The sequence below is a fragment of the Engystomops pustulosus genome, chromosome 8 (assembly GCF_040894005.1).
Source record: "Engystomops pustulosus chromosome 8, aEngPut4.maternal, whole genome shotgun sequence".
NCBI lineage: Eukaryota > Metazoa > Chordata > Amphibia > Anura > Leptodactylidae > Engystomops > Engystomops pustulosus.
In genome coordinates this window covers 89593372-89620751 of record NC_092418.1, presented here as the reverse complement: position 1 = coordinate 89620751, position 27380 = coordinate 89593372, and the positions used below count along the sequence as shown (strand labels likewise).

General features: G+C 40.5%; 2 protein-coding genes across 2 annotated transcripts in view; both read right to left on the bottom strand.

The window, feature by feature from the left end:
- Positions 1-13788, bottom strand: part of WIPF1 (WAS/WASL interacting protein family member 1) — a 46761-nt gene extending 32973 nt beyond the window's left edge. The window contains exon 1 of the mRNA XM_072121678.1: positions 13677-13788. The gene's annotated coding sequence lies outside the window, so the exon portion shown is untranslated. The remainder of the gene's footprint in view (positions 1-13676) is intronic.
- Positions 13789-23584: 9796 nt separating this feature from the next.
- Positions 23585-26855, bottom strand: LOC140074763 (protein kinase C theta type-like). Its single transcript, XM_072119923.1, has 4 exons — positions 26525-26855; positions 24652-25523; positions 24480-24516; positions 23585-24134 (listed from the first exon to the last, which is right to left on the bottom strand). The coding sequence occupies exons 1-3, from the start codon at positions 26810-26812 to the stop codon at positions 24492-24494; spliced, it is 1185 nt and encodes a 394-aa protein (XP_071976024.1). The 5' UTR covers positions 26813-26855; the 3' UTR covers positions 23585-24134; positions 24480-24491.
- Between the last annotated feature and the right edge of the window lie 525 nt (positions 26856-27380).

The following is a 27380-nucleotide window of genomic DNA, read 5'->3' as shown; positions in this document are numbered from 1 at the left end:
CACAACAGATATATTGTTTGTGGCCTGTAAACAAGGCCGAAGCCTACATAGAAACTGCATCTGATCCTAAATCAGGGGTTGGATTGAATATCCTATCCTTGTCCTTTGTCTCTGTATACACCACTTCTTAATGTGTTGAATAATAATATCCATACAGCGGAATATCTTTTAATGACAGGATTTTTTCTGGTTCCATGGATCCCTTTTTAAAAGTTCCATGTTGAAGCTACCTTGTTTCTGAAGACAAAATCCCGGAGTCATGATGGACCTAACAGAATTTGAAACCTCATAGAAATGTATAAATCCACTATTCAGTTTACCTCATGAGAGGAAGAAAATCATTATAAAAACAGACATCATGTGAGGAGGTCAGCTCCTGAGCAGCCTCTGGGGAAAACATGGCATTAATACGCTTCTATGAGGAAGGAAATAGGGTTGTGGGAAAGACTGCAAAACAGCAGAAACAGTAAGAAATGATCAATTGTTACAGGGAATAAGAAGAGAGAACAGCCTCAGTATAATACACTCCGGCCAGGAAAACCTGGGACTGCGGAATAGAAAATAACTGGGGTTGTAGTCCGATAGGACACAGAATACACAGGATGATATGGGCAGCTACTCAACATTTTTATATATGTCCTTTATATGTAAAGGGTCAACTATATTCATCTAGCAGGGTCCAAGTGGTGGCAATATTGCAATCGGCCATTGGCAAAATATTGCAATATATGGATATTTGTTGAGGATTTGTTGAATATTTGTCCACGTAATTGACTGATTGACGCAAATGACATGAAAGCACAACATGACTTGAGAGAGCCGATTTAAGTACCGATGGAACTGGTTCACAATTCGCAATAACATCCCCCATTCCTCCAGTGACTAATTATCTTAAAATTGTGGTATTCCTCTTTTGGAGTAGTTTACCCCTTGAATAATTGCTTAAATGGGTTGTCACTTTCAGCACATAATTAATATTGATATAATTGATATTGTTTGTGTAATGGCAGCTATACAATTTTCCAATTTATTTTCTGTATCAATTGCACACAGTTTCCTAGACCTCTGCTTGCTGTTGTTCAACAGGAAGCTTATTTGTTTACTTCCTGTGGATAAAGACCGGTCCCTGGTCATGTGATGTCACACAGGTGCACAATTCATTATATTACAGAGAGTAATCAATGCTGTGTGATATAGCGAGCCATGCACCTGTGTGACATCATATGGACTGGTTTTTCCACAGGAAGTAAAACAATGAAACTTCCTGTTGAAAGACAGCAAGCAGAGGTCTAATAAACTGTATACAATTAATACAGAAAATACATTGAAAAATTGTATAGCTTTCATTACACAAACTATAACAATTATTTGATAAATGAGGACATCCCCTTTAAAATTGAGTCTGATGGAGCCTATAGAACTGTATATGGAGGCTGTGTGCTTCCACATTGTACAGACTCCAGGCCATGCCATATAGCAGTGGTGGCGAACCTATGGCACGGGTGCCAGAGGTGGCACTCGGAGCCCTCTTTTTGGGCACCTAAGCCATCAATATAGCACTCGACATAGAACTCAAAGAATCATCCTGCAGTCCCAGGAGACTTGAGAAATGCTGCTCTCAATGCTTTTTTAAAGCAACACATTCTTGATTGCTTGGCCTCAAGAGGCCAAAATGATTGTAAGTTGTGGTAGAACAGGTAGCAATAAATTACTACTTAAATTGCCGTGCTGGCACTTTGCAATAAATAAGTGTGTTTTGGTTGTAGTTTGGGCAACCGGTCTCTAAAAGGTTCGCCATCACTGCCATATAGGATCCTTACAGAGGGCACTGCCATAAGAAATGGAATTAAATACAAAATTCCTGTGTTCTCCATCAAGGAAACAGATGTTTTTTTATACAAAGGGAGCCTATTGCAAAACGTTTCAATTATTTTTGCCCAGTGCAATGGCATTTCATTTATCAGTTATTTCTTTTGTCCTAGACAGATGGAAATGTTGGAAAAAAATACTGGACACGCTTGTCCATTGGTGCCTCCAAATTTCTTGCTGCCAGTTGTTGCAGCAGTTTAGTTGCCAGCAGCACAACCAGAATATTCTTGTTCGTGAATGGCGTCAAAGATTCTAGTGGGATTTTTATCTAAAAAAAAAAATAATTTGTAATATTTCTGGATCACATCTGTGTTTCATTGTCAAAATGAAGGCTAAATCAACAAAAAATTGGGTGCACTGTGGATAAGCACTAACAGACTAAACTAACCCCACTGGCGTCTAACCCTAAGTCCTGTCATTTTTTTCCTTCATCTTACAACATAGCCAATGGAAGCTCCAACACAAATGGGTATTTAGCATCTAATGTTTTGTAACAAGATTTATGGCTGAACTTATATTATGTAAATATTTAGTACTATCTTAAGAAAATATGACATCAGTCTTTATTAGCTAAATGTCAGAAAATTCCCCTTTTTGCAACTATGACTTTATCATTTGCAGGGGAAACCCACTCAAAATGATCTTGTCATGTGTCATAAATATAAGAGGATGAAATAGTTTATGTCAAGACAAGGAAGAAGTACGGGCCCTGAGTCTGTCCAGAATCTCTGTCCCTGCCTACTTTCCCACACTGCGCTAAACCACAGGTAGCAACTGGACGACAGACCCTACTCTGGGAATGTGCACAGATGACAAACAAACACAGAGGGATACAAATAGACACAAGTGTAGCCAAGCATACAAAATCAAAAGCAAGATCGTGACGAGTTACAGAATCATGAGACAAGATGATTAGCATCCATCACTCAAACAACACATGAGACATAAATTCAGTTCCATGATGAGTAACAAGAATGCTCTGCTCCCAGCAGAACAAAACACCTAGGTCATCCAGCCAAAAGTGTATCAAACAGCTCAGGTTCTCACTGTAAAAGTCTTAGTTTTATTGAATATTCTATATTTGATTTTTATTACCAAATTTTGAAAAAAAAATAGATACATTTGTCCATTAGACTCTACACTTGGACCGCCAATCATTTCCGGAACAAAAAGTCTCCAAAGAGTGCTCAGACCCCTCTATTGCAAAGGTATGCCATTGATGACCTATCCCCATGATACATTAGTTATGTCAGATTTTTGGGGATCCGTCAATCACTGACAAGGACCACCCTCTAGAATCCTAAACACTGAAAGAATATTTGTGTCGCTAAATTCTATCTAAATTGAATCTGCTTGGCATATCAGGCTCTATAACATGCTGCTTGCAGCTTAGAACTCATGCTTAGTGCATAAAGTTCAATCGAAGTATTATACAAAGCCATTTTGTTCAGAAATCTTGTAGTATTTCCCAGAACACAACCATGTGATATTCTTGAATGTATCTCTGATACAACAGATCACTGTATTAACTGGATTTCCTCCTTTAATATCCATTGTGCTGAACACTAATATGTAAGAAAACCAGTTGGAATAATTCTCTGATATTTCATAAATATATGGTAGATCTAAGAAGTCTGTGATAATGAAAGAGACTCTGTCACCAGCGTTTACACCACTAAACTAGCTATACAGGCGGTCCCCTATTTAAGAACACCCAACTTACATATGACCCCTAGTTACAAACGGCCCACTGGTAATTGGTAACTTACTGTACTTTATCCTTAGGCTACAATAAACAGCTATAACAGTTATCACAGGTGTCTGTAACAAAGATTTATTGTTACTCCTGGTTCTTATGACAATCCAACATTTTGAAAATCCAATTGTCACAGAGACCAAAAAAAATTGCCTGGGGTTACAATGATAAAATATACAGTTCCGACTCACATACAAATTCAACTTAAGAACAAACCTGCAGAACCTATCTTGTACGTAATCTGGGGACTGTCTGTACTAGCCACTAAACACCACTATACTAGCAGCTCCTCAGGTACTTAATGAAATGTCCTTTATAGAATTCCCCCTTTTTTATCAATTCTGTTTTTATTGAAATTTTAAAGTAGTGAAAGATCCATTGTGACAATACAGTATTTGTGATCAGTGTACAAGGTGTATACAATCAGATAGCGGAAAGCAAGATTTACAATTCGGTCAGAATTCCCCCTTTTTTTTAACCTTAACTCATTATAACTTATTTACCAGTGGCAAAACAGGGCCCCACAACAGACTACTGAATAGGGCCCACCTCCCTCTTTAAAAAAAATACATATTTTTACACTCACCAAATACACAAATACATCGCAAACATACATACAGAATATAAACAGATATACAGTATATATACACCACATTCACATACAAACATACCCAGCACATATACACCCAATATCACATATGCTGAGGCCCCCTGACACTGTGGGCCCCATAGCAGCTGATATGGGTGCTACCCCTGTAGTTACGTCCCTACAAAGTCATATTCAAATGAGAAGAGTCACTTTTAGAGGGTAAAGGGGAGTGTAAATTCATATACCCATATCTTGGGCTCCTTAGTACCTAGAACAATGCTTTGGTATATTAGAGTTAAGAATCTTATATTTCAGTTCCTAGCCTTTTGGTTCTAGAGCTACAGAACAGGGAGATACAGGCAGTTAAACATAATAAATTAGAATAATCAGAGGTGCCTGAAGTGATTCTGTAAAGGTTATCCATCTTCTATCCTGTGTGAGGATAATATAATTACAGGCGGTCCCCTACTTAAGAACACCCGACTTACAGACAACCCCTAGTTACAAACGGACCTCTGTATGTGGGTAACTTACTGTTCTTTAGCCTTAGGCTACAATAAACAGCTGTAACAGTTATCACAGGTGTCTTTGTTAATCCTGGTTTTTATGACAATCCAACATTTTCAAAATCCAATTGTCACAGAGACCAAAAAAATTTGTCTGGACTTACAATTAAAAAATATACAGTTCCGACTTACATACCAATTCATCTTAAGAACAAACCTTCAGAACTTATCTTGTACATAACCCAGGGACTGACTTTTACATTACATGACATTAAAACCATGGTTATATTGTTTACATACCGTAATCCCAATCCCCCACAGATATTCTTAGTGATTGTGATGTCTCATCCACAGGTTTCTTATGCAGCTCAATCCCATTCAAGTAAATAATAATAATTCTTTATTTATATAGCGCCTACAGATTATGCAGCGCTGCACAAAGCTTGCCACATTGGTCCATTAGACTCCTGTAGATCTGATCCTGGAAATCTCTTGAAAATAACATAATTTCCACAAATATTTAATTTTCTACTTTTATGCCATTCAGTGTTTCAGAAGACCTTTTCCCATGACCCACTGAGTATAATTTCAGAAGCTAAAAATATAAAAGATAGCAAACATTTTTCACCCTCTGATGCGGCGGCAGGACTTGCTGTAGGGACTTTCTAATAACTGGTGTTACTTAATGCTGGAGGCCTAAGAGCCTTAGGGACTAGTAATGACTGGACCCTTAGAAGTTTTGTCAAAGCTGAAATTCAGTTCGGTGCCAGCCTCGATTTAGACTGTTACCGGTGTTGAGTTGAGCTTCACCCGACCCTGGACCCAAACTTCTGAGGAACTTTGCGGTTAGAGTCCACTCAACAATATTAGGGGTGAAAAAGTTGTCTCTTCCGTATATGGAGATTAGTACTATGAATTATACTTAGGGGGTATGTGAGGGATTTTGCATTTGGGCCTAGTGTCTGAAGTTGCATGTTGTGGACCCATTAATGAAACAATTAGCACCATGGTGTAGATAGGTGATGCATTTTATTAATATAAAATTGAGAGTGTATATGGTATTTATCAGGGATGTAACTACAGGGTAGCAGCCAAAGCAGCTGCTATGGGGCCCACAGTGTCAGGGGGCCCCAGCATCTGCAGAATTGGGTGTGTATATGCTGGATGTTTCTGTGTATATCCTACTGTATATATATATATATATATATATATATATATATATATATATATGTGTGTGTGTGTGTGTATGCTCTATGTATTTATGATGTGTATTTTTTGTATGTATTTATGCAGTATTTGTGTATATGGTGTGGGGAAGTAGGCCCTATTCATAAGTCTGCTATGGGGCCCTGCCTCTCCTAGTTACGCCCCGGGTATTCATATCCTGGTGGTGATCTAGACCTGTGACCAAGGCAGGAGCTCCCATAAGGCACCAGGGACCACAACTATGGGTGGCCTTGCAGGACAGGGCACAGGTATATAGCTCACATACACTGAAGCTCCCTGTGGCAAGTACTAATATAGGAATAATTACTTGCACTATATTTAGCCATCCCTGGTAGATGTTTGGGCACATGACGCTGCTGACGGTATCATTTACACTGGATAACTAGAATGTTAACAAAGAACAATTAACACAAACATGTTCCTAAAATGTAAATCCTGTCTGGTCGTTTACTGAGGCTGAAGGAAATCTGGTATGTTAGTGGCTTCAGTCCTAGCTTTAGGATGTATAATGTCTTCTAAGCCTCTAAGAGTTATAGATTTAGCTACTTTCCCTAATTACCACTTGTTTCTCGGCTTGTCTGCTCCAGGCATGACTCATAACTTTTATTCTGCTATGCATATAAGCATAGTTTCCAACAAAAGAAACAGCAGAAAACAGAATCCAAAGCCAAACTAAAAGCGAGCTACTGGTACATTGCATGAATCTCATACTACGTGTATTATTTAAAGTGAAACTTTCAACAACATTTTTTTATAAATGAATATTGAAGTTCCTATTAGTAAACTTTGTGATATACGGTAATAAAGAAATATTTTCTTCTGTCCTTCTTTTCCTCTGTCTTTCTTCCTCATTAAGCAGTTTGTATAAATCCGCTTTCTGTCCTGTATTTACTGACAGCAGAGAGATCAAGGAAACTGGTAAAGTGTCTAATGACTTACCGTATATACTTGAGTATAAGCCGACCCGAGTATAAGCCAAAACCCCTAATTATGACACAAAAAACTGGAAAACCTATTGACTTGAGTACAAGCCGAGGGTACGAAATGCATTGGTCACAGCCCCCCCAGTATATGGCCTGCCAGCCCCCTGGAGTATATAGCCAGCCAGCCCCCCCTTTAGTATATAGCCAGACAGCCCCTGTAGTATATAGCCCGCCAGCCCCATCAAGTATATAGCCTGCCTGCCCCCTCGAGTATATACCCTGCCTGCCTGCCCCCCTCGAGTATATAGCCTGCCTGCCCCTCCCGATCCGTCGCAGGCACCACGACGTCAGCCGCAAGCTGACATCATAGTGTGTGCCATTGTGGCTGATGTCACGAAGACAGACCAGGACCCCATGTAGGAGCCGCGATGGATGCTGGGGAGCGTCAGTAGGTGAGTTCACTTTTAGCTTTTTTCCTTGACCCGAGTATAAGCCGAGTTAGGGTTTTTCAGCACATTTTTTGTGCTGAAAAACTAGGCTTATACTCGAATATATATGGTAATTCTTTACAAACAGCCTAATAGTCTAATCACCTCAGAATGATGAAACATCATGGGGATATATTCAAGAGGTATGGAAAGAGTTCATATTTAGCCTCCTTATCTGTATGAAGTGGACCAACCTCTGGCCAACGCTAAACTGCTCACTGCAGGAGAAAGAGCAGAAAAAGATGCAGAGATCACTGGGGACTGTACTTGACTATTTTTGACAGTTCCCCATAGACATGAATGAAATTTTAAGTGTCTGTGGATCCAGCTGCTTATTACATACAAAGAATATTGTAGAAAGAAATAATTTCATATCCATCTATATATTTTACAGTTTTTGTATCAGGGTTGAGGAGTACAATACCCGATACAAAAACCATCCACAGCTGAAAAACAGCTGTCTACTTCCACACAGCTGCATTGGCACCATCCAAACCATTGTGGGATGTTCCTCGATCTTATGATGTAGCCCATATAGTGACATCCGTCAGCAGCTGCCATGCCTTCCTGCCTCTCCATGACACATCAACTTCAATGAGTTTATCTCAATGCTAGATAATGATCTGCAGCTTCTACACAATATATTACCTTGTTACTGTTACTATTGCTTCTGACACAATAGATTCAACGTGGAAGAAACTTTTTTATAATTCTAACAAATCTGAGATCTTACTCTACTAATTGGACTTTCAGCAGTGAGCTGCCCTATAAGTCATCCCATTCACTATACGGCAGCCCCCAATTTTACAGATTTCAAGAAAGGGGAGAAATCCCAGAGGTGGGATCAGAACGTATCATGAATCTATGATATATTCTGTGAATATACTATAAATACCTGACTTGGGAATAGCCCTTTAACAGCACGGCAGACCAGAGGTATTATTCAGAGTTATTACTGGACCCTCAAGCAATACCTGTACTGTACTGTATAGGTATTTTTGTATGGAGAAATTACACATTTTGGTTCGCCCAAGGCTCCTGGGCATGGATGTGAGCACACCCTCAGTACGGTGCTTCCTCAAGTTACACCCTTGCTACAGACTACATCAGAGATTTCTGGAGCAGCTGCTTACACAACATTATGTATATTGGATGCTACTGGAGCAGAAGAGAACTGCAGGTTCAGGCTGGCCCAGCTAGTCCAAGCAGGGCCCCTGAGCTAAGTGGGTCCCCAGGTACTTGGTAGATCACATTCATCTGATGTCATACAGATACACAGTCTAATATATTATATGCATTTGCAATAAACTCCCCAGTATTTTTTCTATACTGTAGTTGCATTATGTGATTGAGGTGGCGGAGGCCCCTGGGCGCACACAGTTGGGGGCCCTCCCCACAATTTTGTTGCTAGTAATAAATATATTTCCAGCCACCTCTAATAACTATATACAAATCCTCTATTATAACTATATACACCCCCCAATAATAACTATATACAGCACACTGTAATAACTATATACAGCCTCCTATAATAACTATATATGCAGCACCCCTATAATAACTATATACAACCCACTTTAATAACTATATACAGCTGTCTGTAATAACTATATACACACCTTATAATAACTACATACAGCCCCCTATAGTAACTAACTATATACAGTCCCCTATAATAACTATATACAGCACACTGTAATAACTAGCTACGGCCCCCTATAATAACTAACTATATACAGTCCCCCTATTATAGCTATGTACAGCCTCAGGTAAAATAATAAAATTGTATTCACCTTCCCCATTCCCCCCATGCAGCCAACCTCCTCCTCTTGCCTTGCGGTGTCAGAACACTCAGACTGGCAGCGCACTGTGTGAGCTCTGATGGTCTATGGCAGAGCAAGGAACTTATTGTTCCCTTGCTCTGCTATAGACTGAAGTCTACATGACAATGCCTGGGCAGCTGGAATCGTACATACTGTGGGCTGTCATCCGACTGCCTAATTTGCCTACATTTGGTGGAGGCCCCATTAAGGGCAAAGTGGTGGGGGCCCTAGAGCACACGCCCCAGGAGCCCACTCTATAATCCAGTCCTAGTGCTAAAAGCGCCCTGCTTCAAGGCCAGAACCAGTCAGCAGGTTACTGACAGGGACTATAACAGTCTGAGGCAAAGGTTGGGTTACTACTGAAATAAATGTTTAAGAACTTTGCATATGGGTATCAGGTAATATTTGAATGTGGCTATATGGTGGAAGACCCCAAGAATTGTAATAAATGAATAGTGTAGGTAACAATATATATATATATATATATATATATATATATATATAAAAATACTTTATTAAAGAAATCTGTTACTGTGTCCTTATTTCTCCTCTGCCTTTCTTCCTTATTTAAGCAGTTTGTGAAAATCAGCTTTCTATCCTGTATCCACCAAGAGCTGAGAGAAAAAGAAACCTGATAAAGTGTCTAGTGACTTAACTCCTTAGAGATAGACCATGGATAGTCTACTCTCCTCAGAGAGCTGAGCTATGTACTAGGTGTGCACTGGGTCATTAGCCTCCATATCTATCTGCTGTGTATGAACCTGAGAAGGCTTTCAGATACACTGCTCACTACAGGAGAAAGAAGGAGCTGAAAGATACATAGAGAAGCTTCTTTACTTAAAGTAGTTGTCCAGTGACAACAAGTTAGTAGGATAGCGGCTAATCTGTGGGGGTCGCAGTAATCACGAGATCACGCTGCTTTATTCATCTGTATGGCGCTAACGTATATAGCGCTCGGCTATATCCGTCAGTGCCATAAAGATATCTGAATCCTTAATGAAATGGCTCAGCTTTCAACATAACTGGGACTGCTTCCAAAAAAAATCTGTAGGTGGAACATTAACTTGACAATTTAACTTGTTTACATGTGAGTAGACTTGCAAAATATGTAACATTATGGATGGGTTTATTAGTGGAGTCTGATACAATTAGGCTAGATTCATACTGCTGTTGCCCACCGTACCGTAGCACGGTGGGCACGCGGCAGCGCGCTGGGAGAGGAGGGCTGCTCACCCCCGCCCCTCTCCATAGGGATGTATGGGGCACGGCACCGTAATACGGGAAAAGATAGGACATGTCCTATCTTTTTCCCGGGTACGGAGTCGCACGTGGGCGGCACCGTACCGCTCCCGTAGGGCGCCGTGCGCCCATTGCCATCTATGGGGGACGTATATCGGCCGTGTGAATGTAGCCTTAGACAGTGTAAACTTCAAGATCTCAAAATATACCCGGCTTATCATGTGCCTAATACTGGATAATAAATTTGGTGCATCTTTAGACTGTCTAATCTTACCCTTCAGATACATTCACCTGACTGCCATCTTTTTACTCCCCCATTCACAGTTGATAGTTGTTAGGTCATCAATATCTTAATCACAAACTCTGAATGCAAAAATATACTGCTCTCTATATATGTTTTTACCATAGAATAAAATAGTGCAGCCTAATGTAGACAAGCTTGATGGAGGTCAAAAGGACGCCTCCATCCTGTGTACTGGAATCTATAGGTCTGTTTGCTATATGCCTTCTAGATGTATACAGCAAACATACACTGTAAGGCTACATTCACATTAACATGTGTCTGCCGTACCATAGCATGGCGGCCACACATTGGTACCAGGGAGAAGAGGAGGGGATGTGCACCGCTCACCCCCGCCCCTCTCCATAGTAATATATGGCGCATAGCGCCGTATTCCAGCAAAGCATAGGACATGTCCTATCTTTCTCCCGCCTACGGAACGGTACGGTACCGCACCGTAGGGCGCCGTGCGCCCATTGCCATGTATGCGGAACATATATATGCTGTATATACATCAGCCGTATATACGTCCCCCATAGGTTCGTGTGAATGTAGACTAAGTAGAATGCGATAGTAGCCCTAAATACATAAGGCGGCATTAGTTATGTATTTCTCCTCCTCAGGTATGGTGTGTGTTGTGTCCTTTCTAGAATTCCCCCCTTTTATGTGAAATGTCATCCATTTATCCTGCCAAATCACGCGAAAATGATAAGAGAAGAGTCATATTTTGCCTGAGATGAGTTACTTTTGGAGATAGAAGGAGGACCATCACTTCTAGAGTACCTACATATGCAGAAATTTGTTGCGTCAGGTGTAGTGCAGCCACGGCGCAAATGAGTCGTGTGCGACACACATGTGTCGTGGACACTTCCAAAAAATACCTGTGCAAACAGTGTGCACAAGAAAGAACATGCAAAGTCCGACAAAAAACTGGCATAAGGGCCTTCGTAAATGTGGCCCATTCCCTTCTATTTCTTTTACTGTATGTATATATATATATATATTTCTGTAGATCACAGGCCTGATTACTATAGAATCGAAGGTAGGATTGTCTTAAGTGACACCACCTCTGAAAATGACTCATCTCAGGCAATATATGACTCTTGTCCGCTCATTTGCATATGACTTTGGGGAGATATAGGTAAATGATTGAGATTTCACATACAAGATGGGAATTCATGTTAGTTTACTGGTGTAAAAACCTCTGGACCCTATCTTGTACGTAACCCGGGGACTGCCTGTATACTACATTTACTGTATTCACACATGTATACTATATTGCACACATTTCTGTATGTGTTGCTGTAATAGAACATGAGCTCTTTCTCGCTTCGTCTTGTGATTCTGAGGACACAAGCGTTTAGCAAATATTTAACATTGCACCAAATTTCCACTTCTACTTCTCTCACGCTGCAAAACAAGGAGAACAAATGACCAGAGGTCTCCCACAACATCACTGGAACCGTTCTGGCGCTCGGGATTCAGATCTGTCAGGATCTGGCACTGGATGAGCATTGCCAAATAAAAAGAAACCAAAATAGTAACTAAAGTCCAATGAAACATGAAATTCTACAGTCATGGAAAATGTTTCCATTGCAGATCAGCTGATATCCCTGCAGAATATTTAGTACCTCGTACTCTAGAATTTGAGCAAATCAATGAGGACTGCAAGTCCCAGCATCAACACAGATCAGGACATGAAGTAGAAGTTAGTTTCAATGTGACTCGTAAACAAATAAATACAAACTATATGTGACACCAAAAATAGCAATGTTTAAGTAGTACATGTACATAACTATTATATAAAAATAAAGCAAAACATCCCTTCTAATAACGGCAATCAGGTGATCACTGCAGCTCAGGCTCCTAAATCCCTGCAGGATCATCTATTATTACTAGGAGAATTTTTTTGGCCTCCTTCTGCATTAAGAAACCTACCAGAACCTTGTTCTTTCTCTTACTTTTGATGAGAATGGGATAGGTGATATATAGTGCGGGCAGCACCGTGGCTGAGTGAGTAGCACTTCTGCCTTGCAGCGCTGGGGTCCTGGGTTTGAATCCCACCCAGGTCAACATCTGCAAAGATTTTGTATGTTCTCTCCGTGTTTGTGTGGGTTTTCTCCGGGTCCTCCGGTTTCATCCCACACTCCAAAAACATACTGTTAGGTTGTTTAGATTGTGAGCCCCATGGGGACAGGGACCAATTGGGTGCAGCGCTGCGTAATCTGTGTGTGCTATATAAATAAGGAATAAAAGAATTAAAAGACCTAAAAGGATCCCTCACTATCTAGCTTATAGGATGATTATATCTTACAATGGGATCCTTACCTAAATTCAAGACCTTATATCACCCCTTCGCTTCATATACTATAAGAATGTTAATAAATAACTGGAAAAAAAGTTTGAACCATTTTTGATAAGTTGGACCGATGAGCAGATCTCTGTAACCACCAATTATCCTTTGGCAAATACTACAAAGGCATCATAGTAAATTATAGAAGTTACTTAAACAAGAAAAAAAAATCAAGCTATGTGTTAAAAACACATTCCATAACCGAAGAGTATCATAACTAGTATCTCATCGAGGCAGCGGAGATACGAATCTGAACAGGATGCAAACCAGCAGTAAAAATCATGAGAAGGGAAGCAAATACAAGCAGCAGACATCTGAGAAGAGAGCACTGAATGGGTCAAAGAGCAGGAGTTAACTATTGAAACCCCAGTGACAAGAAGTTAGTGACTCAATCAGCACATACTTACTATTCTGCAGAGGATAGTCCTACGTGTGGCCTGAGTCAACTCTAATTGTTCCTCTGCATTAGATGACATGGCAGTGCAAGTCAAGTAGCATAAAAGAAGGGATTAATGGTAGGGATCTGACAGCCTGGCTCTGTGTGTTCACATCCCACCACCACACCCAGCCCAGCATAGCCTACATGTAGCAGCTCCCATAGCCCCTGCCTTGTTGTCACCTACTGGCAAGGAGGGAAGATGGTGAGGACTCCTTCCAGATGTTGCTCCGCTCTCTCTCTCCCAGATTGTCCCAGTCACCGGCAGTTGTGTCTTGTTTTCCAGACTTCTCCTAGAGTTCTGCAAAAAAAAAAAAAAAAAATTTCTGACTTCCCCTCAGTCCGGAAACATTGAAGTGATGCAACAGTTCCCACATGTGGCTGCTGCTGATCAAGCCTCTCCTGTGAGCCTGAGCTATTGTAGAGGAGACTATAAACTACATGGAGATCAATACAGGATGAATTATTACAATTAATGGCTCCTATTTTCTGCTCCTTTTCAGGATGTACTAACATAACCGCTGCAGAGACATTACTAGATCACTAAAACTTCTACACCGAAAAGTCTTATATGTAAAACATAGTGAACTTTATGCGCAGCGGCTTTCAGGCTGCTTTTTCCATATGAAATTTTTATAAGATGCAAATGAAAAAAATGTAGCGTCCAGATGTTATCTGGGAGTGGATAGAAAAATAGGATTTGTTCATTATCATACACGGCTTTCCTTTGCTTTTGATGATCTAGCATAGTCCCACGCTGTTAGACTCTAGGTGTGTTGTTGGTGTTGGCTTATTAGAAGCCATAAAGCCCCTACAATGTGCAAAAGCTAAATTTTAATGAGCTTTTTTTGATTGTCTTTACATTTTGCTGCACAAAAACATACAAAAATATTGGGCTTCGAAAGAGTTGTCTGCATGAGACACCCCCTACCCCCTGCATAAACCCAACAGGAAAGTCTCTGCGTAAGAGATACACCCATTGAGGGGGTGTATCATTGCAGTTATGTCAGTTTTTTGTCTTCAAAATGTCTCATAAGCATCACTTCTTCCATTAATAATAATTCTTTATTTATATAGCGCCTACAGATTACGCAGTGCTGCACAAAGCATGACAAATTGGTCCCTGTCCCCATGGGGCTCACAATCTAAACAACCTAACAGTATGTTTTTGGAGTGTGGGAGGAAACTGGAGGAAACCCACACAAACACGGAGAGAACATACAAACTCTTTGAAGATGTTGACCTGGGTGGGATTCAAACCCAGGACCCCAGCGCTGCAAGGCAGAAGTGCTACTCACTCAGCCACCGTTCCATTTCGTACAAAATAGCGACTGTTGTGTGACTGTTTCCAACCTACTCCACTTTTCACTTATCAAGTAAATTCAGATGTGCAAAACAGATTTATGAAGTGTGAGTTTTCAAAAAGTCACAAATATAGGTACAAATCCACTCCCGGCTGTAGAAAATTCTAGAATTAGTTGCAACAAATTTTCAAACTTTTCAACTTTTGTGCCACTAAGTTCTGCAGAGTTCTGCAAGCTACTGACTACCACATACCAAAAAACCAAGGGTTACTTAGACCCAACTAATTCCAGTCATTCATCTATGCAGTACATGTAAATAATTCATAAGTTTTGTTGTTGAAGGGTTTTTCCATTTAATTAAAATTATATTTAAAATAACTTAACTCCCTATAGGCCAGTAATTAGACCGAGTAACAACAATTCTCATGACTGTTGTCTTATCGCTAGACCAAGAAGGGCAAAGCAGAGCCAAATTCCTGAAGAAGCAGCAGCAGAGGAATCTGGGTAAGGAATATGTAAACAAGGTATTCAGGGTTGGAAAAGGGAGCTTATGTCTCAGCACTACCTTAAATAAGCTAGCTTCCTCTACATCAATGTCCGAAAGCCCAGTAACATGACGTAGGATAAAAGTCAAACCAGTACGTTTTTTTTACAAAAAGTACAGACACCCAGATGTAGACAGCGCTGTTTCAATGTTATTACATCTCGTCAGTGCAGTATAGGGAACTGTTTTGGTTAGGTGAGAGGCCATGGATGTAGGTCAGGAATGGATTTATTCAATCTATGGAGATTGCCTTTGTAGGACACTGTTTCAGACGTATGGAGTCTTATAGAAAATCTAATGTGTTAGGCCAGTTTCACACAAATTTTTCATTACTGAATTGCTCCTGTACAGCTATCCTATGATTGTCACTCTTAGGCAATGTGATGATTGTGTACATGTGTTCCTCTTTTATTATGTTTCATCACATCACTGGTACCTTTCAACAGTCAAGTCATGACATCACCAGAAAAGTAGAAATTGACAGCCAGGAACCTGATACATGTTGCTACATAAGGAAACACCATTTTAAGGTAGAGAAAATTTTGTATATTCTGGCCTCAGAAAGCTTTGGGTTGCTACTAAAATAGACTTTTTAGAGATTTTACGTATATGAAGCCACCAAATGATCAAAGTATTAGAGGCAGGGGAAAAGGGTCGAATGCTTTTTGGCCTCCATCAATATGTGGTTTCACAATTCACAATCATCTGCTGCACAATTATTATTAGTTTTTTTGGTTTAAAGAATTCCGATGTAGCCTTGTTATGTGTGTAATGCATGTAGTTATTGTTTTTGCCTCTGTTATTTGGTATTTGTAGTGCCATTGTTGTATGACAATATAGGGTTGCAGAAGAAACACTAAACATTTCTCTTATTTCTGCACAATATAGTAATTTTAGAAGTTCTGTGCTGCTGTTCAATTTCAATACATGGGACTTTGATATTTAACCTGTGATCTTCTCTACCTTCAAGGCACTTTGCACTGTTGTCAGCAGATTTTGATCCAACCTGAAATAAAAGCAATGGACCACTGTGGATGGGGGCAGGGGCGTACGTAGGAGAGGCAGGGCCCCACAGCAGGCTTCTGAATGGGGCCCCCCTTCCTGCTTAAAAAATATACACATTTGTATATGCACACATATGAGTTACAATCGCACACATTTATACATATACAAATGGCCCTCTGGATGTGGGTAACTTACTGTACTTTATCCTTAGGCAACACTAAACAACCATTACCATTATCAAAGGGGTCTGCAATTAAGATTTATTGTTAATCCTGGTTCTTATGACAATCCAACATTTTTAATATCCAATTATAAAATATGCAGTTCCGACTTACATGCAAATTCAACATAAGAATAAACCTATCCCGGACGTAACCTGTATATATATATATATATATATATATATATATATATATATATATATACACACACATTTATACACTCATGTACTCATATATACAGCATATACAAATCAAATACATACACACCGTGCAGCATATAGACATCACATATACACACACATACAGCATATCAGCATATATACATCAAATATCTGTTATAAACATATAATGTTATACAATGAGCAGCATAATATGTAAACATTGGTGCACATCCTTCTTTAAAGTGTCAGGTTGGATGATGGGGCTCCCTGAGACTGTGGGCCCCATGGTAGCTGCTATGGCTGCTACGACTTAGTCTCCTGAAATTGTTGGGACCAAGGAAGAATAAACTATACCATAGTCTGTAAGCTCTTGCGATTTGTATATGTGCCCTATGATTTGTAAAGCTCTGGGGAATATGATTGTGCAATATAAATAAAGATTATTTTTATTATCATAGCAGTAAACCTACAGTATATGAGGACGCCATCGGTTATTTTGAAGAAATGGAGAACTATCAGTGGCGAATCACTAGATTAATTACTGGAACAAGAAGTTTTGCATTGAAACTAATCAGCTGGGTCACTATGGACTCTGCATAGTTTTAAAGCGGCTCACCAGGGGAGCACAGAATTCACCAGTGGGCCCAGGCTCATACCTCATAAAGGACCCTAAAGGTCTAGAACAGTGGAGACGAGCCTATGGCACGCAGACCCCTCTGTGTGGGCACGCGCATCGGCCCCCTGCACAGATTCAGTTTATAATCAGAGCTCCGGCCAGGCAAAGCAGGGGGTGTATTACTCAAGGTGACGAGGATGATAGTAGTATTATCCGTGTATTTATCCCTGTATATATGCCTGTAATATTTATCCCTGTATATATGCCTGTAATATTTATCCCTGTATGAATGGCGGTAATAATTATCCCTGTATATATGGCTGTAATATTTACCCCTGCACTTATGGCATTTATATGGCTGTGATATTCATCACAGTGGTATTATTTATCCCTGTATGGTGGTAATGTTTATCCCTGTATACCGGTATTATTTATTCTTGTATAGCGGTAAAATGAACCACTGCTGCTCTAGGTTAGTGTTATTATTTGTCTTTGTATAGTAGTCTTTATTATCAGTATCATGGTATTTATGTTGTTGTAATGGTGGTGATCATCATGTAGCAGTATTATTTGGCCCTTGCATAGTGGTATTGTGGTATAGTGGTATTGCTGGTAATATTGGGCTAAATTCCTGTGTTGGCACTTTGTGATAGATAATTTGACTTTTGTTTGCAATTTGGGTACTCAGTCTCTAAAAGGTTCGCCACCACTGGTCTAGCAGAAGTCAACCCAATTTTAATATTACTGGAGTCTATTTCCTAAGGATTCATGGAGGTTGTGCCTTAGTATAATTGTATCTGGTGGGCCCACATTAGATTTTTCGGTCAAGCTTTTCAAGGATGAAAACATCTCGGAGGTCTTTACGGGAAGTGGTGAAAGGGATAAAGCTTCAACGCTGTCCTATTCCCTGAACCTTCTAATAACGTAAAATCTCCTCTGTCTTTGAAATATATATTTACTCAAACCCTTTCGATTATGAGGCTGTTTATTTGCTTTTTTTTGTTGCATGCAAAAACATTTCTTTCAGCAGTTTCTAAAACCAAGCACCAGAAAGATAACAGGAAACCAGAACACACAAAAAGGAAATGGTTTTACAGCTTCTGTGAGGGGTAAAATTAGAAAACTCATCTCCTCACAGCACGAGCCGTTCCTCTGCCAACACAACTAATCGCATTGGTGTGACATGGATTGCGGTTGGGTTTTTGTTGCTTTTTTGACAGGTTGTGCCATACATGAAGTATAAAGTCTCCTTGTATTGCAGTCCTCCTTGCAGCGTTACACACATAAAGAGAGAGTTATGTAGTTTCTATAGGAGGAGATACACAATGCACAGATAGATGACCTCTACTATATAGTCCTGTTGCTCCCATTAACATGATCCATTGCTAACCCTCTCTCCCTGGATGGAACACATTGCTACACTTGCCTAGCCAAAAGATGACATGTTTCTTCCTAATTTCATCAGGTATGGAGCGGAGTCTAAGGTTTTGAGCGATAGAAACATGTATTGACCCTTAGATTCTTGGCTACATCTAAAATATTAAAACTTGCAACTTGCAAACTGGCAGCTCAAAAATATAATGCATAGAACAGAAATAGTGTTCCCGCTCTTTTTTAGGGAAGATAAGGTAAGATTAGGTAAGATAGGCCTTAAAACCCATGACCTATCCTTACCCTCTTTGCCCTATCCCTTAGACCCCATATATACAGGGCACTGTTCTGTAAAGTAAAAACGTAGGTTGGGGAGAGGAGTAAACAGCGGTGGGAAAATGAAAGCTGAGCTCTGATTGGTTGTGGGGCCCCGAGTAGTCTTCTGAATGGGGTCCCTTTTCCTGCTTAAAAAATATAAATATTTGTATACACACACATCTGAGTTACAATCACACACATTTATACACATATATATATATATTTATATATATATATATACACTCACCGGCCACTTTATTAGGTACACCATGCTAGTAACGGGTTGGACCCCCTTTTGCCTTCAGAACTGCCTCAATTCTTCGTGGCATAGATTCAACAAGGTGCTGGAAGCATTCCTCAGAGATTTTGGTCCATATTGACATGATGGCATCACACAGTTGCCGCAGATTTGTCGGCTGCACATCCATGATGCGAATCTCCCGTTCCACCACATCCCAAAGATGCTCTATTGGATTGAGATCTGGTGACTGTGGAGGCCATTTGAGTACAGTGAACTCATTGTCATGTTCAAGAAACCAGTCTGAGATGATTCCAGCTTTATGACATGGCGCATTATCCTGCTGAAAGTAGCCATCAGATGTTGGGTACATTGTGGTCATAAAGGGATAGACATGGTCAGCAACAATACTCAGGTAGACTGTGGCGTTGCAACAATGCTCAATTGGTACCAAGGGGCCCAAAGAGTGCCAAGAAAATATTCCCCACACCATGACACCACCAGCCTGAACCATTGATACAAGGCAGGATGGATCCATGCTTTCATGTTGTTGACGCCAAATTCTGACCCTACCATCCGAATGTCGCAGCAGAAATCGAGACTCATCAGACCAGGCAACGTTTTTCCAATCTTCTACTGTCCAATTTCGATGAGCTTGTGCAAATTGTAGCCTCAGTTTCCTGTTCTTAGCTGAAAGGAGTGGCACCCGGTGTGGTCTTCTGCTGCTGTAGCCCATCTGCCTCAAAGTTCAAAGTACTGTGCGTTCAGAGATGCTCTTCTGCCTACCTTGGTTGTAACGGGTGGCGATTTGAGTCACTGTTGCCTTTCTATCAGCTCGAACCAGTCTGCCCATTCTCCTCTGACCTCTGGCATCAACAAGGCATTTCCGCCCACAGAACTGCCGCTCACTGGATGTTTTTTCTTTTCAGCGATTTGTAAACCACCAACATGCAAACTGCTGACCGAGTGCAATTGGCAGCATAAATTATGCAAAAGACACAGTCAGTCCCAAATATTGGATTGTACACTGCACCAAGCACACTGACATGCTGGTGTGTGCCCCCACTGGCATGCTGGTGTGTGCCCCCTCTGGCACTGACATGCTGGTGTGTGCCCCCTCTGGCACTGACATGCTGGTGTGTGCCCCCTCTGGCACTGACATGCTGGTGTGTGCCCCCTCTGGCACTGACATGCTGGTGTGTGCCTCCTCTGCCAGGATCTGCTCTTCTTTAATGAAAATCTACCATTTGATTACATACATTATGAACCAAACATACCTTTAGGATGCTGAACCCTACAGTGATAAACCCTCCGATAAAGCCAGCAGACACTGCAGAACCGTACACTGCGGTTCGGCGTATTCATGAGGGGGCGGTGACTGCCGCATGAAGTCACTGCCGCATGAAGTCACTGCCGACCTATGGCGTGGGAGGGGCGGTCCGGGCCAGAAGCAGCACCTCGGACCTCCTCGAGGCCTGAATTACCTGGTGGCTATATACCACAGGGGACTGATGGCTATATACCACAGGGGGCTGGTGCCTATATATGGGGGCAGGCTGGCTGTATATACTACTGGGGGCTGACTGGCTGTATATACTACTGTACCTCGGACCCCTGTTTTAATGATCACGGAGACCCTCACCGATCAGCACCTTGATTGGTGGGTAAATCCTTTTAATAATTTAAATGGGTGGGGCCTTTTTATATTTATATGCAGATGGTATACATATTAATAAATTAGGGGGGTCTGTATGTAAATGGATCTGAGAGGGGCTGTAGATAATATACATAGTATATATGTTAGTCAGGGTTGCACTGTATATAAAGGTGTTGGATGTAAATGAATACTGGGGTAGGGTATATTATTACAAGCACTCATTATATTACAGGCAGTCCCCTACTTAAGAATACCCAACTTACAGATGACCCCTAGTTACAAACGGACCTCTGGATGATGGTCATTTACTGTACTTTAGCCTTAGGCTACAATAAACATCTATAACAGTTATCAGAGGTGAAGATTTATTGTTAATCCTGGTTCTTATGACAACATTTTTAAAATCCAATTGTCACAGAGACCCAAAAAATTCTGTCTGGGATTACAATTATAAAATATACAGTTCCGACTTACATACAAACTCAACTTAAGAACAAACCTACAGAACCTATCTTGTACGTAACCCGGGGACTGCCTGGATTGTGTCTGCAGTCACATAATGCGTTTGCTTTGTGTTTTGTAATACATTGCAAACGTATCGGCAAAATGCATCATGTGTTGTGTACATGGAAAAGTGCATTATTACTAAAAATCAATTTGGTGGGGACTATCAGGTAATTTATCTAGTGTATATTATAAATACATTTTTAGGGCCACACTATGGCTTTTTTTTAATTGTGTGGCCAGTTGTGTTGGGAAGGGTGTGTATTATTTAGTAGTACTGTTATCCAGGTGACATTATAGTGTGACTGTGGTATTTTTATGGTTGTAGTGTGAGAGATGTGCTGCTAAGAACTGAAAACATCTGGCACATCTCACGGCAGATGAACCGCGAGCGGGAGAAGAAATATTATAGTCCCTGAGCAGATCATCACCTGTAAGGTACTGGAAGCCGCTAATGTCTATGTCACTGACTGATACTAATGTGTGATACAAAATCACAGAAAAAGAGTGGATTATGACACTCCCTTTTCTCTAGCCCCGCCCACACTTATAAAGGCCACCTATCTAGCCTCCCGATGTATGTCCCCTCCATGCAGATCCCCACCCTACTTCTTTTCACTGTGAATAATTACAAAACCAATCATATATTCACCATTCCCCTCCCCTGAAGCACCTGCAGTTCTCTTCTCCTTTACTCTGTGCAGTACGCAGCTCCGATTCCGACTGACGCAATGTAATGACATCATCACGTCTGCCGGCGTCAGCTCAGCGTACAGAGGAGACGCGTACTACTGGAGGAAGGGTGTGTTTATTTATTTTTCCTAAAGATCTTTGGGTGCGACCCAGGACTGGATGTTCCACGGACGACTGTGGTGACCACTGTATTAGAGCACTACATGGAAATCCAAGGGAAATAAAGACACAGACACCAAGCTGTAAGGGGGTGGGGGAAAATATTTTATTTATAACTAATATCTATTTTGTTTTTAATAATTTGTGTATTTTATTTTATAAATTTAAGCTATGTTTACTATTTTCTGTATTACTATTTATTCATAAAAATATTAAAACTATGAAATTTCACCTATTTTTTTAGCTTTTTAGATTTTTTTTGTTACTTACATTAATAATTACTTACCTACACTATCCACATTATAACCTACATTATCTAACCTATTGTGTGTATGGGGGGATATATATATACTTGAGTATAAGCCTAGTTTTTCAGCACAAAAAAACGTGCTGAAAACCCAATCTCGGCTTATACTTGAGTTAAAAAAATATAGGTTTTTGCCAAGTTTTTGTGGTAAAATTAGGGGCCTTGGCTTATACTTGGGTCGACTTATACTCGAGTATATACAGTATATATTAACTTTTCTAGTATTTTCTATGTAAATTATTATTATGAGACCACACCTATTTTTTTTTTGTTTTTTTTTATTATTTATATTAATTAATAATTACTTAGCTACACTATCCACTTTATAACCCACATTATCTTACCTAGTGTGTGTGTGTGTGGGGGGGGGGGGGGGAATATATGTTTACTTCTCTATTATTTTCTATGTAAATGATTATTATGAGACTACACCTATTTTTTTTTTTTTTAGATTTTTTCTAATTTGCATTAATTAATAATTACTTAGCTACACTATCCACTTTATAACCCACATTATCTTACCTAGTGTGTGAGGAGGTCTATATTTTTTACTTCTCTAATATTTTCTATGTAAATTATTATTATGAGACTCCGCCTATTTATTTATTTTTTTTAGATTTTTTTTTTCTTATTGACATTAATTAATAATTACTCAACTGCACAATCCACTTTATAACATACATTATCTTACCTGGTGTGTGAGGGGGCCTATATTTTTACCTCTCTAATATTTTCTATGTAAATTATTGTTATAAAGACTACAACTATTATTTCAGGGTGGGAGGGTTATTCTTTATTTTATTTATATTAATAATTAATAATAATTTACAGAGCTTTAGCACTAAAACTATTTATGGCAGAGTTGATCCAGAGGAAGGCAAAAAACACCTTCCTGACCCCATATATGGGGATCAGAATAAATCCCAGGATCAAAGACCATCATCTATCCTACGCTATCCATGTAATAACCTACATTATTTATCCTAGTATGAGGGGGGGGGATCTATATTTTTACTTGTCTAATATTTTCTATATAAATTATCTTTTTTAGGATTGTAAATCTATCATACTATACCTATTTATGGCTGTGTATGATCCTGAGGAAGGCAAAAACCTCCTTGAAGAGCAAACCAATGCTCATCAAGGTGGAAAAATTCCTTCCTGACCCCAAATATGGCGATCGGAACAATTCCCAGGACCAAAGCCAATATCTACACCTATCCTATATATCTATGTGTGTGTCTATACCTATATCTATCTAAGTGTCTATCAATGTATCTATGTGTGTGTAGTGTGTGTAACTTACCAGGCCTGGGGTGAGCAGGACACACAGGCCTATCCAGGAGCTGAACGTTTCTTCAGGAGGGAAGTGATGTCAGACGCTGCCGGATATCAGAGGATCGAAGCCAAGCACCGAGGCAACGTCATGATGGAATTTTCAGCAACCTGAAGTCATAGAGAGGATGTTGTAGGCGAGCCGAGGTCTTACACAGCAGCAGAGATGGGTACAGGAGGCATTAAGTTCTGGGCAGTGGCACGGGCTGATCCTACAGGACATAAGAGGGAAATGTTAGTTGTACCACTTCTACATATATAGACAAGAGAACTAATGTAACATGAAAATATTTATTCTTATGAGATTTGTGTCTAATATATAGATGTGGAAAAAGCTGTAAAAAGCTCAAAGCTGTCTTTACCAATAATGGGGCATATGTATCAAGCTACAAGCTAGCATTTGCGATTATTTCAGGGCCTGATAAGTATGCCCCAAAATGTATTGTTAGTCCTGCCCATAAGTGAGCCAAGATATATGTATATGTCATATATTATGTGTCATGTGTATATAGATATGTTGTTATAGGTGCTTAGATATGTATGTATGGAGAACTCACCAGTCATAGATCTTACAATCTGGATCTCTCCATCATCCTAAGAATAAGCCGAGACATAATAATTGTTAGGAGCAATAATAATGAAGAATAGAAGGAGAAAGACTATGGAAGAGACTGCATCAGGTTAATAATGACTATTACATGTAAGCTTTCTACAGGAGAAGGATCTTACCGGGCCCAGCTAGGTGACATGTAGGAGAATTCGGCCACCGGGTTAGTAGGTGTTTCATCTCCCGGCCACTGCAGGTGTTTGTTCTTCAGAACGGCCCTGAATGGTGTAAATGGGGGCTGTGCTCTCCCGGCCTCAAGATCCTCCCAGCCAATGCTGTCAAAGAAGGGATGTTGTCTGATGTTACCGGACACACCCAGCCGCATCTCAGGATTTTTCCGCAGCAGTTGTTTAATCAGATGTTTTAAATCGGCGGCCAGCCAGGGTGGTATTTCTGGCATTTCGGTGATGATGGACTCGGCCGCCTCAATCCTGATGGGCCCATAGTAAAATGGGGAGTATCCAGATGACATTATGGACACAACAATCCCCAAGCTCCACCAGTCAACTGCTGCGTCATATTCCTCATCCAGCAGCACCTCTGGGGCCATATAACAGGTTGTGCCCACCACTCCACGGATCTTATTGGAGGAGGTAACACCATCGCGGGCAAGGCCCAGGTCGATGATGCGGATGTGCCCACTTCTATCCAGCATGATGTTTCCTGGCTTTATATCTCTGTGGACGATGTTGTGTCCGTGGAGGAATTGGAGGCCACATACTATCTCTGCTGTGTAGAATCTCACATTATCGATGTTCAAGCTGCCGCACATTGTGATTAACGCCTGCAGGCTGCCGCCAGACAGATACTCCGTGATGAAATACGCCCCGTGCTGAGACTGATGTGCGGCATACAGGTGGCATAGAAATGGGCACTCTCGGGCTGTCTGGAGTATCCGTCGCTCTCTCATCAACATTGCTGTATTGTCCGATGTTTTGAGGACAACTTTCACGGCCATGAAGGTGTTTCGGCCAGGGAATGACGCCAGGACCACCTAAAGATGGAAAGAGGAGATTCTTATACATTTATTACATAGATAAGTTATCTGCTGGGGGTCAGACATTTCTGCTGGCTATGACAGTGGGGTGCACCGTTCATATAAAGCACCAACTAGCACAATCTTTAAAATGACAGTAGCCAGGCTCTGGTCAGACAGGTATCAGACTCTCTGTACTATTATTATAATAATAATAATATAATTTATATAGCATTACACAGCGCTGCACAGAGATTGCCAAATCAGTCCCTTTCCCCAATTGGACTCACAATCTAATCAATCTACCAGTATGTTTTTAGAGTGTGGGAGGAAAACGGAGGACCCATATTTTAAAACCATCTCCTCCTTGAAGAATACTTTTCCACTATGACAGTAAGGTACACTGAGTGATTTTTATGATATCAAGGCCCTGATAGCAAAATGTAGTAGGCCCATGTCATATCTTTATAAAGCAAGAATGTTTTAATTTAAAACCTCACACTTAACCCATCTCACCCTCGTGCTTTATAAAAATGGAGCTTAATCAGATTAGAATATTTTTCACTATATTTACAGAAGACAAATGGCATAAAACAATGAACAATCTCTCCTATAAATTTCTTAATGATGAAACTTTCTGCATGCAATTACCACTAGGGGGAGCTCAGTGGATAGAAAAAATACAGCTTTTATTCCGCTCAATGGAAGCCAAAAATGTATATTGAATAGAGCTCCTCCTAGTGATGACTCCAAATACAGCAATCATTGTCAGGAGAAGATCAGTGTTGGACCCATTCCCCTTACAGGCACCTTTACAAATATAAATACATAGCTATTAGCATAATATGACCTTTGTGGAGCAAGTTAATAACAAAAATAACAATGTGTTTTTCCCAATCTCAGTGTGACCCCACATATCATACGCATGGCTAGAAATACATTCACTGGATAAAAATGTCTGTTAACAGAAACTAACGGCAATGGCAAAATGAAATCAATAATAAAGTGATGCCACTTACCTTTCCAAAGCCGCCCCTACCCAGCACCTGATGGATGGAGAGGCGGTAGACATAGAAGTCGGGGTAGGGGCTTGATGTTACAGGGTCCTGGCTGTTGCCCGGTCTTGGCCCGTCATCCTCTAATAATCCGGCAATCTCTCCTCTCCTCTTTATCTTTAATCCGCTCTCGCTGTCCTCTTCTCTCTTCCTCTTCACCTTTTCTCTCTTCCTCTTCTTATCTTCTCTCTTCCTCATCTCTTCTTCTCTCTTCCTCTTCTTCTCGCTTTCTCTGTGTCCTGTAGACGCCATCTTTGGGAATCCAGTAGAATCCAATCCAGTCGCTGCCTTCGACAGTTGAAGGTAACTGGCAGTTGGTCGTGTGCAGGTCGCAGGTCAGAGGTCACGGAATGCTCAGGTGGCACCTGCCTGCCAGTAGGATCATGTGCCTGCTCTGCCATCTATACTGTGGGCAGCAGACATGGCAGTACAGTGTCCAGAGGAATTAATATATTTATATGTATTATTGTATTGTTATATTAGTTGTAGATGGGCAGAAGATGTGACTTATGCCCGGGCTGGCAGTGGTGCCCATATCATACATCACCAGAACATCTGCTGCAATCTGGAATGAATGCAGATATGTAGACAATGTTTAAATGGGAATATATCAATTTTAGGAGTTTTAATAAACAATGAGGTTTGGGAAAGTGTCCAATTATGAGCATGCAGGAATTCAGGGCCTCTATTAAAGATATTGTCAGCTATGTAGATTTTATTTGGTGATCGATCGTTTTGATGATTATCTAAGTTGCCTGAATTCATACATTGGTACCATATTTTTTTACTCATAGGGCCAGGATTAAGGAAAGGGGCATTT